Source organism: Caretta caretta, chromosome 24 (assembly GCF_965140235.1).
Source record: "Caretta caretta isolate rCarCar2 chromosome 24, rCarCar1.hap1, whole genome shotgun sequence".
In the NCBI taxonomy this organism is placed as follows: Eukaryota; Metazoa; Chordata; order Testudines; family Cheloniidae; genus Caretta; species Caretta caretta.
This window is the reverse complement of record NC_134229.1, coordinates 8,664,520-8,679,760: the sequence shown is the minus strand read 5'-3', so window position 1 is coordinate 8,679,760 and position 15,241 is coordinate 8,664,520. Positions and strand designations below refer to the sequence as shown.

The 15,241-nt window shown below is 57.4% G+C and overlaps 1 protein-coding gene across 6 annotated transcripts; it reads right to left on the bottom strand.

The window, feature by feature from the left end:
* Window positions 1-440: 440 nt before the first annotated feature.
* TDRKH (tudor and KH domain containing) lies at window positions 441-14,781 on the bottom strand. 6 transcript variants are annotated; one of them, XM_075122878.1, is made up of 14 exons: window positions 14,713-14,781; window positions 12,588-12,736; window positions 11,931-12,037; window positions 11,348-11,531; window positions 9,742-9,881; window positions 9,089-9,395; window positions 8,154-8,320; window positions 7,772-7,944; window positions 7,287-7,351; window positions 6,880-7,031; window positions 6,385-6,519; window positions 5,500-5,560; window positions 2,188-2,371; window positions 441-1,858 (listed from the first exon to the last, which is right to left on the bottom strand). In XM_075122878.1, exons 2-13 carry the CDS (start codon window positions 12,709-12,711, stop codon window positions 2,247-2,249), a joined length of 1,740 nt encoding a protein of 579 aa, XP_074978979.1. In that variant the 5' UTR covers window positions 12,712-12,736; window positions 14,713-14,781; the 3' UTR covers window positions 441-1,858; window positions 2,188-2,246. The 6 variants fall into 6 exon arrangements, with proteins under 6 accessions (XP_074978979.1, XP_048684417.2, XP_074978980.1 ...); XM_048828460.2 differs by having other exon boundaries at window positions 2,192-2,371; XM_075122879.1 differs by having other exon boundaries at window positions 2,192-2,308.
* Window positions 14,782-15,241: the final 460 nt, after the last annotated feature.

Genomic DNA, 15,241 nt, shown 5'->3' with positions numbered 1-15,241 from the left:
AGACCCTTGGAATTTTTTAGTGGAAATGAGGCTTGTTCCAGTTCTCTCAGTCACCCTCTGACTACAATGGTGAGGGAATGAGCCCAACAAGGCCTGTGGACTTGCTCTGGCTACAGGGGGAGGTAGTGATGGTAGAGTTAGGGTCAGCAGGCCTCTCCCTCCACTAGCCAGCCCTTCTCCCCCAGGGGCCTCAATTTGCACTTGGAGCTGGCTAACCCAGAGCTTGACCCCCATGAACAGCAAAGGCCCTCACCCACTAATTATGCATCATCAGCCCTATTCTACAGCACGGTGCAAGAGGCAGAAGGAGGAATCCGACTAACATGATGTCTCAGAGTGAGAGGCAAGGTGGGCAACAGACCCCTGGCATCTTGCAGCCCAGTTCTAAGGCCTCCCTCCTCCCCACGCATCCCCCAAGGACTTGGCTGACTCACTAGAAAAACTCTCAATGGAACTTTTATTTAAGAAAGAAACCAATGGCTGAGGTACACAGCTCTCCCAAACCTTGTTTGATCGCCCCCTGTTCACCCCCCCAAATGGGGCTGGGGTGAAAACAATGCACCCATCTGGCAGGAAATGCCCATCTTCACAACAAGGCAGCCTCTGCAGTGAGAGACTTCCAAAGCCACTTTGGATAGAGGCATAAAGCTTTGGCCAATTCCCAGACAGGAACTTTGACGGAGCCAGCCAGGTACTCTCCAGTGGTCAGCAGGCTAAACACACTTTGCCCAGACTTCTCCTTTATGAAGCAAATCTTCAAAGCCCCCGCTTCTGGCCTAACTCAGCTCCCGTCATCTCCAAGGGGAAGACCAGTAAGTCCATGCAGAGCGCTCCAGAAACCACCCCCTCCAAAACTCTCTACAAATGCTACATGCTGGGGCGGTTCTGCACCGAAGCAGATTCAGCCACCAAAAAAGAAAAAAAGACCAGCTCAGTCTGCGTTTATTGAAACGAAAATGCAGCTCCAACGTTGGCAGCTTAAGAGGATTCTCACGTTCAAAAAGAAGAAACCTTTTATTTTATTAAAGCAAGTGCTGTCAAAGCTCGGGGCGTCACAACCATCCTCCGGCCCCATTTCTGCAGCAGAGAAAGCTCAGCCAGTCACGTCACCAGAGCGCCGGTGTCTCCCTCCTGCAGTGGGAAGGACGGCGGAGTGGAGCCTTTGGTGCAGGCGCCTTGCTCCGAGATTTAAACCAAAACCGAAGTCAGCGAGCGCAACCCAGCCAAATGGCCTGCAGGAGAGCGAGTGGGGGCCTCCCCCCAGTCCAGGGAAGGAGGGGCTCAGCTGTCCAGAAGGAAGTGGGGCCCAGCAGGCCTGATACTGCTCTCTGTTACACCAGCAGCTATAGACAACTCAAATGCAGTCCGTGAAGTTACTCTGGATTTACACCAGGACAGCCCAGCAGCCGTCAACTGGGATAGAAGGGGACTGCAACACGGCAACCCCCGGAACACCTGTATTCCACGGAGCGCCGCAGAACCGCATAGCCGGAACCCCGGCGTCCAACTCAACAGACGCTGGCAGTTAGCCCCAGGATCTCTAGGACCAGCACCCTCCAAATGCAATGAAAAACACCCACTCCCCATCCCAGCCCCCCGCATCCCAGAGAGCCCCCAAGAAGGGCAGTCACACACCAGCAACATGCACTCGATGCGGTGCAGCCCCCGCCCCAAACACACATGCCCACAGATGAGGACAAGGTTACGATGCAAACCCGTTGTTTCAGGACCCGGAGAAGGGGTGGGTCCCACAAGTCCCCAATGGCTGTGGTCTCTCCTTCCACTTTCCCCGCAGTATTTTATTCTTCCGCCCCCGCCGGGGAGTCCTCATGGTCGTCTCAATCCAGGCACCAACCTCCTAGGGACCAAAGGGAAGGCAAGAAAGCAGAGGCACTGAGTGCAATGCTCAAGAGCGCAGGGAGCTGCAGCGGCTTGCTTAAAATAGCCACCCGGAGTGGGTGTATTACAGCCTCAGACTGTAACTAGTGCCACTCCTTAACCTGCCCACGGGGGGCGCTATTGAGCAGCGCCTCCCGCTCTCAGGGCAGCCATGCTGGCAAACACAAAGCACGGCAGTGCAGACAAGGCCTCCGTGCACCGTACAAGAGGGGCCCTTCCTCTGCCCTGAAAGCAGGATCCCGGAGACAGCCGGGGGCCCAGTACCACCGCAAATAGACTGAAACTTACGCACCACCCTCCGCGACGCCTCCGGCTCGCTGCTGCTCGGGGAAGGGGTGGGGAGGGGATCACAGGAAATCATCTTCGACCAGAATAACATCGTCACCACTTCCAGACACAGAGGCGGCTTCTGCACAGAAGAGGAGAGGCAGCGGGTAGAACAGGCGCAGCATCATGGCTCCCCGGCGCCGGCCTGCCACCAAGAGCCAAGTCACCGTGCAGCCAGAGTCTGTGCCCCCTTCTCTGGCGACAGGCTGCAGAGAGACAACCTGCTCTGTTCAGGAAGAGCCCTAGCCAGTGTCCAGCTGCTTCAAGGTGCAAGGAAGGACCACCTCTCCCCACTTGTGCGCCCCGGTGCACTGAGAAACGAGAGTCATGCCGCAGCTGACACTAAGAGCCCCCGTGCATCCATTTCACGCCCCCTTCGCCTGCTCTGCAGAGCAGGTGATCTGTGCTGCAGCGACACCCAGTGGGCAGGTTCAGATCTCAATTACACCTGGCTTAAGCCAGAGAACCCCAGTCACCAACATGGGGCTGCTCCGGATTTACGCCAGGAGAAATGAAAGCAGGCCTGAGCCCAGCGATGCAGGGGTGCCTGAAGTGGCACTGAGCACCTTCCCACGGCCCATGCCACATTGAAAGGTAAGACGCATTGCCAAGGATTGAGGCCCTTGCCGGGAGGAGCAGATGTTGCCAGCTGGTGGAGATTACCAGTAGCTGCCACTCCAAGCCAAACAAATCCCTGCCCCCTTGCAAGCAGGGAGGGGTGGGAGAGCACATGGGACACTCCTGCATCTCAGGGCTGCCAGTGCAGCAGAAATCTGTACTCCTTGTGCTTCCGACACCCCAGACCACAGTGCGGTGCCCATGGTGTCCTCTATACCTCTCCTCCGGGCCCTCAGCCCCCCTTCCTCCTCGCTGTCAGAGCAGCTGATGAGGACAGGGCTTTGGAGGGAATCGCTGGCAGAGCCTGAGCCGCTGCAGAAGACAGAGGAGTTGGACCACTCTTCTGAAGTGGAGAGGTAATAGAAATAGCCCCGGGGGGAGTAGCAGCTGCTGTCCCCAGAGGTCAGGGCAGTAGGGAAGCTGGCGTTTGAGGTGCTGGAGCCTTTACTTGAGAGGGAGATGGGAGAGTCCTCTCCCGAGAAGGCGGTGGGATGCGTGGAATCAGCAGGACTAGATGTCCACTTGTCATCTGCTGCTTGGCTCCCGGTGGCTGACAGAGACCCCCTGGCCTCCGACACCCCCTCGCTGCTACAGCCCCCTGAGCCATTCTGCTTTTCACCGCCAGCTTGCAAGGCAAGAGCCTCCGAGTCCCGCAGAGGGCAGGAGGGAGCAGAGATCCGTAGGGACCAGAGCGAGGGCATGACTGTCTTCTGGGAGGGTGGTTCTGTGGGCTCGGTGTCACTTCGGAGCTGCTCAATGGAGTTATCTACCAAGCCAAAGGCACATATTACATGGGGGGCTGGGCCACGCTCTCTCCTCTGCATCTTCAGCACATGGACACAAGATCCCTACTGCCTCCCCCCACCCCACTAGGTCTCTAACACCAGTCTCTTCTCTGTCCCATTGTGCCCCTGCTGGCACAAGAGCCTTCTCCTCTGCAGCTACTGCTGTGTGAAACAGCCTCCCCTCGATTTCTGCTCTTCACCTTTCCTCCTCCTGGCTTCCTTGCTGCCCGGTCTAAGCCTAGAGGGGGTTTCTTGAACCTTTCTGCCCCAACTCTCCTCCCCATCACAGCTAGAAGTAATTTTTCTCCTTTGCCTAACGGATTATTTAACCCCTGCAGAGCGTTTGAGGGATACACGCTTTGTATCTCGTGTGGATGGAGGCTGTATATTTCCGAATGTTCATCCAAACCAGCAAGTGACCCGTGTCCCATGATGCAGAGGAAGACTAAAATCCCCCAGGATCTCTGCCAATCTGTCCTGGGGGAAAATTCCTTCATGCCCCAAATATGGCGATCAGTTAGACCCTGAGCAGGCAAGACGCACCAGACAGACACCTGGGAACAAATTCTCTGTAGTAACTCAGAGCCCTCCCCACCCAGGGTCCCATCACTGGCCACTGGAGATATTTGCTCATAGCAGTCGCGGGTAGGCCATGTGCCACTGTAGGCAATTGTCATACCATCCCCTCCATAAACTTGTCACACTCAGTCTTACGCACACAGCCACTTGCAAAAAGTCAAGTCCGACTGAAATGACATTCCCAGCCTTCTCACTAGATCCCAGAAAACAGAGCTGGAAGCCCGGTTTTGGTTCCCATCCGTCGGCAGCATTAGCCCCTACAAGTATGTTCCTTCTCTTGCATTAGGACCAGTGGAGCTTTAAACAGCCCTCTCCATCCAGCACTTGGAATAAGGGAATTAGCACCAGTTATTAAACACTGGAAGGATTTGCAAAAAATCTCAATTTTAATTACCCAGCTATTTAACTGGGAATTGGTCCTGCTTCGAGCAGGGGGTTGGACTAGATGACCTTCTGGGGTCCCTTCCAACCCTGATATTCTATGATTCTACCCCATTTACTTTTTGCCTTTCAGGCAGCTTCAGGGCAATTACATGTATTACGGCAGCACCTTGAGGCCACAGCCAAGATCAGGGTCCTATCAGGCCAGGTGCTGCACAGACATGAGACAGTTGCTGCCCTGAAGAGCTCACAAATGGGAGTAGACAAAGGAGGGAGAGGGAAGGGAAACTCGGGCACAGAAGTGACTTGCCCAAGGCCACAGAGCAGATCAGTGGCAGAGCCAGGAATAGACTCTAGATTCCTAGGTCTTCATCCAGTGCCTTACCCACTAGGTCACACTACCCGTAAAGTTGACCAGCCAGTTTCTAATTCGCAAGCATCTGGCACAGAGTTCTCTTAGGGCTATGAAGTGCAGAAGAATTAGTAAATACCTCTCCCATCCACACCTAAGGAATTAAGTTTAAAAGGAACTGCGTGAATATTGTCCAATTAATGTTGAATTTTGTGAAAATCCTTGAAACAAAACGGTAAGTGCTGGGCCTGAAAGAGTTGGTTCTGTTTTTCCCTAGAGTAAACACAGATTCAATTTTTTTGCCCCATTCATGTGGCAGAAGGGAGAATCAGGTCTCAGACAAAGGAGAAAGCCTTAATTCCCGGTTCTTTTGCTCCCTCTGGTATCTTGGGGAGCGGGGGCACATGAAGAGCCAGAGACGTAGCTATTGATGTGATGTGGAAGGTGCCCAGACACTATGGTGACTGGCAGCAAGATACAACCCTAAGGCAGACAGATTCTGTTGGAGCAGCCGCCCCCAGGAAGGGCAGGTTGCTTCAGCCCATCACAACGGCGTACCTGAAAGGCTGACGCAGGTCTCCGACAGAAGGCTCTCGAGGGAGGTCCCTGCAGCATTCCCCTGAGCAACAGAGAGAGGTAGCGTTAATCCGATTACTGTGCCCACGGATAAACACCTCCTCGCTGTCGGGATCCACAGCGCAGAAGCAACCAGGGTCTGTCGAGGGGAGAGGAAACCAGCCCCGAGGCAGAGATCTCCTACACCGTGGTGCTGCCGCTCCTGCCCGTGGCAGACAGAGCCAGCTAGTGCCAAAGCTTTCACATGCATTGCTCCACCTGGAGCGAGAAGGGTTTAATTAGGATGTTGTCCTCTGCATTCGAAGAACACGGAAGCTGTTTTACAGCAACTCTTTCGGGGGGCGTCCGTCCCACTGGCCTGGGGCAAACAGACTCAGAGATGATCTAGCCTTAGAACAAGGAGCGGGACATGTGGGGGAGGCGAACAGCTGGGAGGTGCGACTCCTGGCTCAGGGAGATTACACACGCTAGCTTTGCTCAAGCTAACGTGCTCGTAACAGCGGCAGAGCTGCGGCGGGCACAGGCGGCAACTCGGACTGGCTGCCCGACTGCAATCCCGCCAAAGACTTCGGGCACGAACTCGGGCAGCCGGCCCGGGCAGCCGCAGCCATGCTGCTATCTTGATCAAAGCTAGTGCGGGCACATCAGCCGGAGCTGGAAACGACACCTCCAGCTGCAGGAGTGCCCGAGATCCCACAGCTGTCTGCATCAGGGCAGCCCGAGAGCAGAGGGCACCTAGAGCCCCTCCCCTCCGCCCAGCACACGTCACTTCCTCAGGCTCTTTTTCCTACAGGCCGCAAATGGGATCATTACAGCTGCTCGCCAATGGTGGTTCCAGCCCTTCCACGGGGCTAGTGATTGACTAACCAGCATCTTCTGGAACGCCTCGGCCGTGGCCTCCTTCCCCATCTGGGGGGCGCCGTCCCCCGCAGCGTCATCCTCCTCTTGCAGACACCGCACGGCGTGACCCAGCCGGACCAGCTCCCCCCCTATATCAAGGCTCTGAAGGGAAAGAGGAAGGGGCAGAGAGTTGCAGGCTGATGACAGCACAAGGGGAAGAAACTAAGGGGGTGCAGCTCGGAGAAGGGAGCAGGTGCCAGAGGGGAAGCAGCACTGGTGGTTTGGGGAACGATACAGGTTGGAGGGAGAGAGAGAGAGAGACGGACAGGAGTTTGACTGAATCCTGATCTCAATATAGGCAGAGACGAGCCCACCCGGGCTTGCCAGGCTCTGGCTGCCAGCGGCCGCACCAAGGGGAGTGGAGATGCAGAAACGTGCTGCTCTACAGACCCCTTGCCAGCAAGTGCTGCGTTTGTAAGGGGAGAACGCAGCCTGCCAGACAACCCAGCCTCTGGAGCTCACCTGTCCCTGGCTGGTGTCATACAGCTGGATGCGTGGCCAGGTACAGACCCCAGACTGGACGTAACTGGAAATCTTGGCCAGCAGGGGCTTCCACTCAGCACAACAGGTGAGGCGATCGAATTCATCCAGGGCGTCCTCTTCCCATTGCTCCCCTGTGGGGAGAGACTGCGTAGCAGAGGCTGGGGTTGACTCCCCGGGACGCAGAGAGAGAACCCCACGGAACTAAGTGCAGGCGGGTCTGGAAATGGGAGATTTCCGCATCAACCAGCCACTTGGCAACCATCAAGAACCGCCTCCCTCTGGGTGCTGGCCAAGCCCAGTCAGGCTATCCCACTGGCAGCCCGTCTGGTTCCCTCGCGGGGACACGTCCCAGCAGAGAGCACCTCGCCCACAGCTTCGCAACTCACCCACGGGGGCGATCCCAGCAAGGCTGCACTCGATGGCCTGGAAGGGCAGACTCAGGAAGTCACTCCTAGTGGAAAGGGAGGGGAGGAACCATTGTGAACCATTGTGATATGACCCCAGCGCCCGGAGGACCCCCTAGCTGGTGAAATAGGTCAGGTCTGCCCTGCTAAGCCGCATCTCTCTGGGTTAGTAGGGATCTGCACGTGCAAGTGCGGGATCCCTGCGGCGTCACTGCACCCACCCTCGCCCTTCACGTTCAAGGAGCTCCACACCCTGTACAGTCGTTAGCTTGGCCCTTCAACCCCCTTGAGATGGGGCTCTCCCCATTTTACAGAAACGGAGGTGCAGAGCGAACCAGGAGGCTTCCCCAGAATCCCACAGCAAATCAGCGGCAGCAATGGGACCCAGGAGTCCTGCTCCGCGCCCCCTCTTTCCCTCCGCCCTAGCCTACGCTCTCCCTCTTCACCGCCCTCCCCACTGCACGTACCGCAAGGCTCGCAGCACCTCCAGCGGGGCTTCCCCGTTATCCCCAAAGTCGACGTAATACAGATCCAAGTTGCCGTTCTCCAGGGTACCCAGGACTCGGGCCCGGTACCAGGCGCCGTGATCAGCGTACGGGGCAGCCACGATGTCGCCTACTCGGACGGTCGGGAATTCAGGCTGGCGAGACAGAAGGAGGGGCAGGGAGTCACATGCGCAGGTTCTCGGGGCTAGATCAGGAAGCGATGCAGGTTCAAGCAGCAGGGGAGGAAGAGAAGGATTAACTCCTCTTCGGCTAGTGGGCGTGGGGGAGGCACACCATTCCATTCGGCTGCGGCAGGTTTACCCAGCCGTCTTGTCAGGTGGGGCATGCCACAGCAGATGCTCACCGACTGGCTGCTACTCCCATAGTACTGGGACATCTCACAGGTCAGCTTGTCGAGCTGCAGGCTGCGGGAGCCAACGATCTGGATCCAGAAGTGGCTGGGGTTCTCTGAGGCCGAGACGTAAACCTCCAGGTGTTCGTCCGCGTGGAAGCTGAAGTCAGGGCTGGGGACTGAGAGGGGCACACCGCACTGAGCAAGAGGGGAAGGGGAGGCCCAGGGTAACCCAGAGAGGGAGGCAGAGGGTACGAGCGAAGCTCTGGAAGTCCAAGCGTGGGCTGCTGATCCAGACAGAGGGACAAGGGTCTTGGGGTGGGCGGGGGGAGACATTTCACCGCATGCTAGGACCGCTGAGGAGCGACGCGCGGGTAGATCTGAAGGCACCCCGCTCACAGGAGAGGAGTGGCACACCGCAACCCCGCTCAGAGCAGGTTTGTGGAGGACAAAGTGGGAGCAGCCAGCTAAGATACCTTCCATCCTGGCAGGACGGCAAAGGCGCCCCCCGTGAGGAAGGGTCTCGGTGCCCTAAAAGACATGGATAGAGTGGCATGTGGTCCCACTGGGCAGGGCAGCTCCTGAGAGTCAGGGCCGCGGTGTAAGGGAGAAGGCGAGCCCCAGGGACCCAAGCCTCAGGCAATCCACAGACTGACGCTGCGTGACATGCAGCCCCAACCCTTTTCTCTTTACAGCTGCTTTTCTCCAGGAGAGCAACCTATGCAGACACCTAACCCACGCTGAACAGATAGGGAAACCAAGGCACAGAGTGGGGAGGGCGCTGCTCCGAGGCCAGCGAGTCAATCGAAGAGCCAGGAAGAGATCCCAGGAGTCCTAGGTCTCAGCGGCCAGCCCATGCCCCTCAAAGGGCTAGGGCAGCAACCCCATTGGCCGTACGCCACGCATCCTCTGTTTAAGCCAGCCCTGGAGAAAACCGCTCCACTCACCCTCAAACATGAGCACTGCCTGGCTGGGCTCCATTACCGGCTCCTCTGGGGACTCGCTCTCAGCTCTGAGCTCCTGTGGTTGGTCCAAGGCTTCTGCAGCCAGCAGCCGGTTTCCATCCCCTGCCCCTTCCTGAGGGCTCACCAGCTGGCAGAGGGCCTCGCCGCTGGGGCTTGGCAGCTCCCCCTGCTGCCCGGGATCCTCTCTCCTCATGCCCAAGGGCTGCTTGCGCAGGCACCGGGCTGCCGCCGACAGGGCCAGTTTCTTTCGAAACACGTCGTCCTCCGAAAGCTTTTCCAGGATCAGTTGCTTTGGGAGATGAAGGGGGAAAAGGGTGTTTGGCTCACAGCCACCAGCCCATGTGGAAGGAGACCCTGTGACAGGGTAACCCCCACACAGGGCACTGCTCTGTGGCTAATCTTTACAGTATGGGCATGCCCTGCCTCAGTTTCCCTTTCATCCACTCCAGCCTAGTTCTTCCCCTCCTCCCTAGGGATTTCTGAACAAGCCTTCCTGCAGCTTGGCAGCGTTCTCCTGCTCGAGCCCGTCCTGAGAGCTCATCGCCAGCAGCTCCCAGCTCAGCGACCTTTTCTTAAGCCAGACCGGGAGACAGCCGACCAGTCCCTCTTAAAGAGGGCAGTCACCCCAGACTCACCTTGGCAGCATTCACCTCCTTGCGGGTGCCTGAGAGGCTGATGAGCCGGGTCAGACACAGGGTGTTGTCTGTCTCCTTCTCGCAGACCACTCTGGCCCCTGAGCTGCGACAGATGGCTCGCACCGTCTCGCCGCCCCTGCCTGAGAGAGGCAACGAGAAGTAGGTTACTCACGCAGCAACAGCAGCAGAGAAACTACAGAGAACCCCGCCGAAGAAATGGCTCTGAGGGGAACGTCCACTCCCCCAGAGTCATTTTTCTTGTGGCCAGAACACAAGCGCCTCCAGAAATTTGGGTTTTGGCTGCTCCGCTCCAAGGAGATGTTTTTAGCGAAGGATGAATAGCTGCTGGCACCCAGATGCTGCAGCGATGGGCACCACCATAAGAACTTAGACAGATCCAACTGCGATTTTGGAAGATGCTGGTTGCCGCTCAGCGTATGTCTACATTGCAATCAAAGCCCCGTGGGCAGCAAGTCTCAGAGCCTGGGGCCAATGACACAGGCTTGTGCCATGGGGCTAAAAACAGCCGTGCAGATGTTCAGGCTCAGGCCCCAAAACCTGACGGCTCCAGCCCAAGCCTCAATGTCTACACTGCTGTTTTTAGCTCTGTAGCATGAGCCCGAGTCAGCTGACCCAGGCTCTGAGATTCGCAGCCACAGGTTTTTCATTGCAGCCTATAGGTACAGCTAGCTAGTAACAAGCGCTCCAGCACGACACATGGGGTACAGGGCCATCCTTCAGATGTGATGCAAATTCCAGGGCCTGATCTCTCGTGCTTTGTGAAAGAGGCAAGGAGCTAAGCCTGATTTTGCTGGCTAAATTCCAATTGAGGCAACCACAGCTGGGCTTCCTGTATTTCTGTGTTATCTTAGATACATATCTAGCCCCCAACACCGAACTAGCCAAGCACCACACAGTCTTTAAGGGTATTTATACTCAGAGCCCTCTTGTGAGACAGGGCAGGGCTGTTATTGCCACGATACAGGTGGGGAAACTGAGGCACGGAAATTAAATGACTGGCACAAGGTCACACAGGAAGTCAGTGGTGGAGAAGGGAGTTCAACCCAGATCTCTCACAGCCCAAGCCAGTTTCCAGCTGGTCAGGTCATAGTCTCCTTCCCCTCCTGTGTCTCCATCGAACAAAAGCAGTATTCTACCCCAGAGATGTCAGTCCTGTGGTTGGCGATTCACCCTAGTTTTATAAATACAGGCTTCTAAAGTGCGCCAGGATCAAAGTGCAAAATAAAGGTGCTTAGATTTGAGACACTGCAGTTTGATAAACTGAGGCAGCATAATGAGACTTCTTGTCACCCTAAGGAGCCAATGAGTGGAGAAGGGGCATAACTATTCAATCCCGGGCTCTGGATGCAGATTTACTGTTATGTCTCAATATTTCTCCCAAGCCCCTCTACCCAGGAATAGGAACAGCAAATGCTCTGGTCAACAGACTGAAGCCGTATGTAGCAGTCACCATGTTTCAGCACAGCTGCGGTCAGTGCTTCTGTAGCAGCTTTAAAAACCAGCCCCCGGGTCATTTCTGCCCAGGCCCTTTGCATTTCTTCTGGTGGCTAATGGGAGGTGGGTGGGTAAGTCTCTAGCCAGTTACCGATAATCCTGCCAACGGCTCTCTGCGGCACAAAGAACTGTTCTGACACAGGGGCGTTGTCCACCAGGATCTGGTGGATAGCAGCTTTCGCTCTGCACACCTGGACGGGGAAGCCACTGATCAGCAGCACCCGCTCCTCACCGGAGTCCTCCACATCAATGTGAGCGCCCGTCTCCTTCCTCAGCTGCGGAGACACAGGACATGGAAGTCTAGCAAGGTTCTCCAGCAGAGGGGATGGTTTAGCAGACTGAGCATCAGCCTTAAAACTCAGACCTCTTGGAAATGCGATCGATTCAGCCTTTGTCCCTTGGAGCCTGTTAGCGTGGGTGGCTCTTTAAAAGCCAAGGGATGGGCATTAACATCCAGTGGCACATTTTATAGCAGTATTGTCCTCCCCTGGCATCTGTGCCCAAATCTTCCCCTCCCCAGGCTGCTGGACCAGTTGCCAACCTGGCTGCAACAGCTTATACAAAGATCTTTGGGACTCTCAGGGATGGAGTGGGGGGTCCAGAGGGAAGAATACACTGAAGCCAATGGTAGGGCCAGGCACTGATGCCGGACTCGCTAACCGCTGTCCACTTGCCTGTTTGATACTGGCGCCCTGCCGTCCGATGATCAATTTCACAGCCTCCTGTGGGATCTTCATTTCAATTTCAATGTCATCCTCTCCTACGAAGGTCAGCCGCTCCTCTGAGCACAAGCCACAGTAAACAGGTTAAACAGGCTAACGCATCCACCCCCCAAAGCCATCTTCCCCACAGCCTGAAGATGGACAATCCCGCTAGTTCAGCAGCTCCAGGACAGAAGAGAAGGGGAATCTGCAAAGCTCCAGAGTACTGAGACATTTAACCTTTCAGTGCTAAGTGTGTTTGCATTTCCTCAAGCACCAGGCAGGATCCGGGAAGGAATTAGCAGGAGGGTGAAAGGATTTTAGCTTCTTTCAGGGATGGCATTATAGAAAGCACAGAGGAAATTCAGAACAGACAAAGCTGCTCAGAAAGCAGGCCTCCTGTCCCCAGGGATCACCCCCGGATATGCTGCCAGCTCTCTCTTTCGCATGGGAGAGGCTTATTTCTGACCACCTGCCAACATTTGGCAAGGCTGGGGATGGGGTGGAGGTGGAAGGAGGCCGTATAATTAGTAATTCGAGCCTAAATGCAACACACAAGCTGTTAGTCACCACACAACAACGGAGTCTCGGCCACCCGAAGGTCATTGCTACGGGGTGATGCATACATACCTCGGCTTTCTCTGTACCTGCGATACAAGATGTACAGGACAGTTGCGCTGGCAGGGATCCCGAGGGCCAGAGCGATTTTCTGAAGGGTTGTCAGGTTGGTCCAGTAACCCTGGTCTGTTGACATCTTTCCCAGACTGATGGATCACGTTCTAATTGGGAGGGGGGGAGAAGAGGAATTCTCTTAGCCACAACAGCAGCTCCTCTTCCTGAGACCACCACAATTGGCATGACTGGCAGTCCCAATGGCACAGACTCCACTAGCCCTGGGCACTGCCAGACCAGGGCAAACCTCAAAACGCGACTGGCACATGCCAGGACTTGTTCAAGCTGCTCACAGATAGCCGCAGGCTTTTAAGCCTTCTGCAGGATCGCTCTGCATCACAAATCTGATCTGTCAAGGTGTACGAGCTGTAACTGTCAGGCTGCACTCTTCCAAACCAGGGGGGAGATCAGAGAAACAGAAGCACAAGTCTTTTGCATGCAAGTAACACTGCTATTGGTGGGAGAGAAAGGATAGGCCAGTGATCTGGCAGGTAACATTTAATCAGAGTCAGCTGGACGTGACACTAAGCACAGTTACCATTCTTGCAAAATAAAGGCAGCTGGCAGGCCAAGCAGATTGTGGCATCAGGTTCTCTCAACAGCACAGCTCAGCTGTTGAGCAAACCTGCACAAGGAGGAGTAGAAACTTGTGCACCTGACAATCAATCACGGGAACTACCACCAACCATGGGAACTACTACCAGGGATCAGGCACAAGGTCCAGCTAATCTGGTACCTTGGTTTCCACCACCTGCTCCTGGGAAGACGTGAGCAGGGACTTAGGCATCGGCAAAAGCATTTTGAGTGTTGGCATTTTATATTTTGTTTTTAATCAGAGCTAAACTCCTGCAATCAGACACCCCCTATTCCGCTGCCCTTAATGCCATCACCCCAGATCCACAATCTTCCACGCCAACCCACCTGCCCCCATCCAGGCCTACATTCCACCCTCTCCAACAGCATATCTAACCCCCAGACCACTCACCTCTGTGCCATTACGTCCAACCCACTAGAGCCAACCCAGCCCACCCCACCATGCCACGCACCTCAGCTCCACACCCCATGCAGCCAGTGTGCCTAAGCCAACCCCAACCCACTCATGCTAGCCTGCCCTACTTCCCCACACCAAAGCCCCGCCAGGCTGCTGCTGTGCGGCCAGGCCTGGCTTCCCCAAGGACACCCCATCTCCTCCATAATACAGCTCCCTAAACACCTCCACTATACTACCCCCCAACATCCCTCAGCTACCCTGGATCCAGCTGCTCTGGTCTCCCCCCCCCCCCACCCAGATCACCATCCCACCTTTCCCCCCAGCACACGAGGTTTCCTCCATATCTTACCCTCCGCATTGTCCCAGGGTCACCCCCACTCCAGATCTCTCCCCTCTCACACCCCAGATCTCCCCACTCCATGCCAGGCCCCCTACTTCCTTGGCTACTACAGCCCCCACTCCACCCCATGCCAGACCCCCCGGCCCCGAGCCAGCCCCCTTGGTCCCCCGCAACCCCCGGCCCCGAGCCAGCCCCCTTGGTCCCCCGCAACCCCCCGCCCCGAGCCAGCCCCCTTGGTCCCCCGCAACCCCCCGCCCCGAGCCAGCCCCCTTGGTCCCCCGCAACCCCCCGCCCCGAGCCAGCCCCCTTGGTCCCCCGCAACCCCCCGCCCCGAGCCAGCCCCCTTGGTCCCCCGCAACCCCCGGCCCCGAGCCAGCCCCCTTGGTCCCCCGCAACCCCCCGCCCCGAGCCAGCCCCCTTGGTCCCCCGCAACCCCCGGCCCCGAGCCAGCCCCCTTGGTCCCCCGCAACCCCCCGCCCCGAGCCAGCCCCCTTGGTCCCCCGCAACCCCCGGCCCCGAGCCAGCCCCCTTGGTCCCCCGCAACCCCCGGCCCCGAGCCAGCCCCCTTGGTCCCCCGCAACCCCCGGCCCCGAGCCAGCCCCCTTGGTCCCCCGCAACCCCCGGCCCCGAGCCAGCCCCCTTGGTCCCCGCAACCCCCCGCCCCGAGCCAGCCCCCTTGGTCCCCGCAACCCCCGGCCCCGAGCCAGCCCCCTTGGTCCCCGCAACCCCCGGCCCCGAGCCAGCCCCCTCACCTGTCTCCGCCGTCGTAGTCACCGGCTCCGCTCACCTCCCTCTCCCTCTCCCCAGCCCCGCCTGCCCGCACACGCCCGCCGCAGCCAACCCCCAATCACGGCGCCGCGCCTCCTCTCTGAACCAATCGCTGCACGGGTGGCCGGGCGAGCCACACCGCTGCTGCTCCCCCAAGGCCAATCAGCTCCCACGCCTTCTAACCAATGGGAGGCTAGGCTAGCCGGGTACCCAGCCAGTAAGAGAGAGGTATTGAGCGAGCGGGTCCCGCCCCGCATCTTGAACTGAGGGCGGGGGTCACGTCTGAGTGCTCCCATGATGCACTGGGGTGGCGAGGAGGGGGCAGCCGCCCCCTGAGAGCTCCCATGATGCACTGGGCTGAGGAGGGGGCAGCAGCCCTCTGAGGAGGCCCCTGATTAGGGCCCTACCAAATTCATAGCCATGAAAAGTGTCACAGACCATGAAATCTGGTCACTCCCCCTCCACCCGGTGAAATTGGTCTTCTGGGGGCTTTTACCCTGTACAGCACAGATT

What these genes read in the sequence shown, in the direction of transcription:
- TDRKH (XM_075122880.1), bottom strand. Translation starts at nt 12,711, where the DNA reads ATGTCAACAGACCAGGGTTACTGGACCAACCTGACAACCCTTCAGAAA. An exon ending in AGGAGGTGAATGCTGCCAAG is followed by an intron (nt 9,396 to 9,741) that starts GTGAGTCTGGGG and finishes CATCTCCCAAAG; the next exon opens with CAACTGATCCTGGAAAAGCT. An exon ending in GCTGAGGGCCCGGAGGAGAG is followed by an intron (nt 2,309 to 3,061) that starts GTATAGAGGACA and finishes TCTTCTGTGCAG; the next exon opens with AAGCCGCCTCTGTGTCTGGA.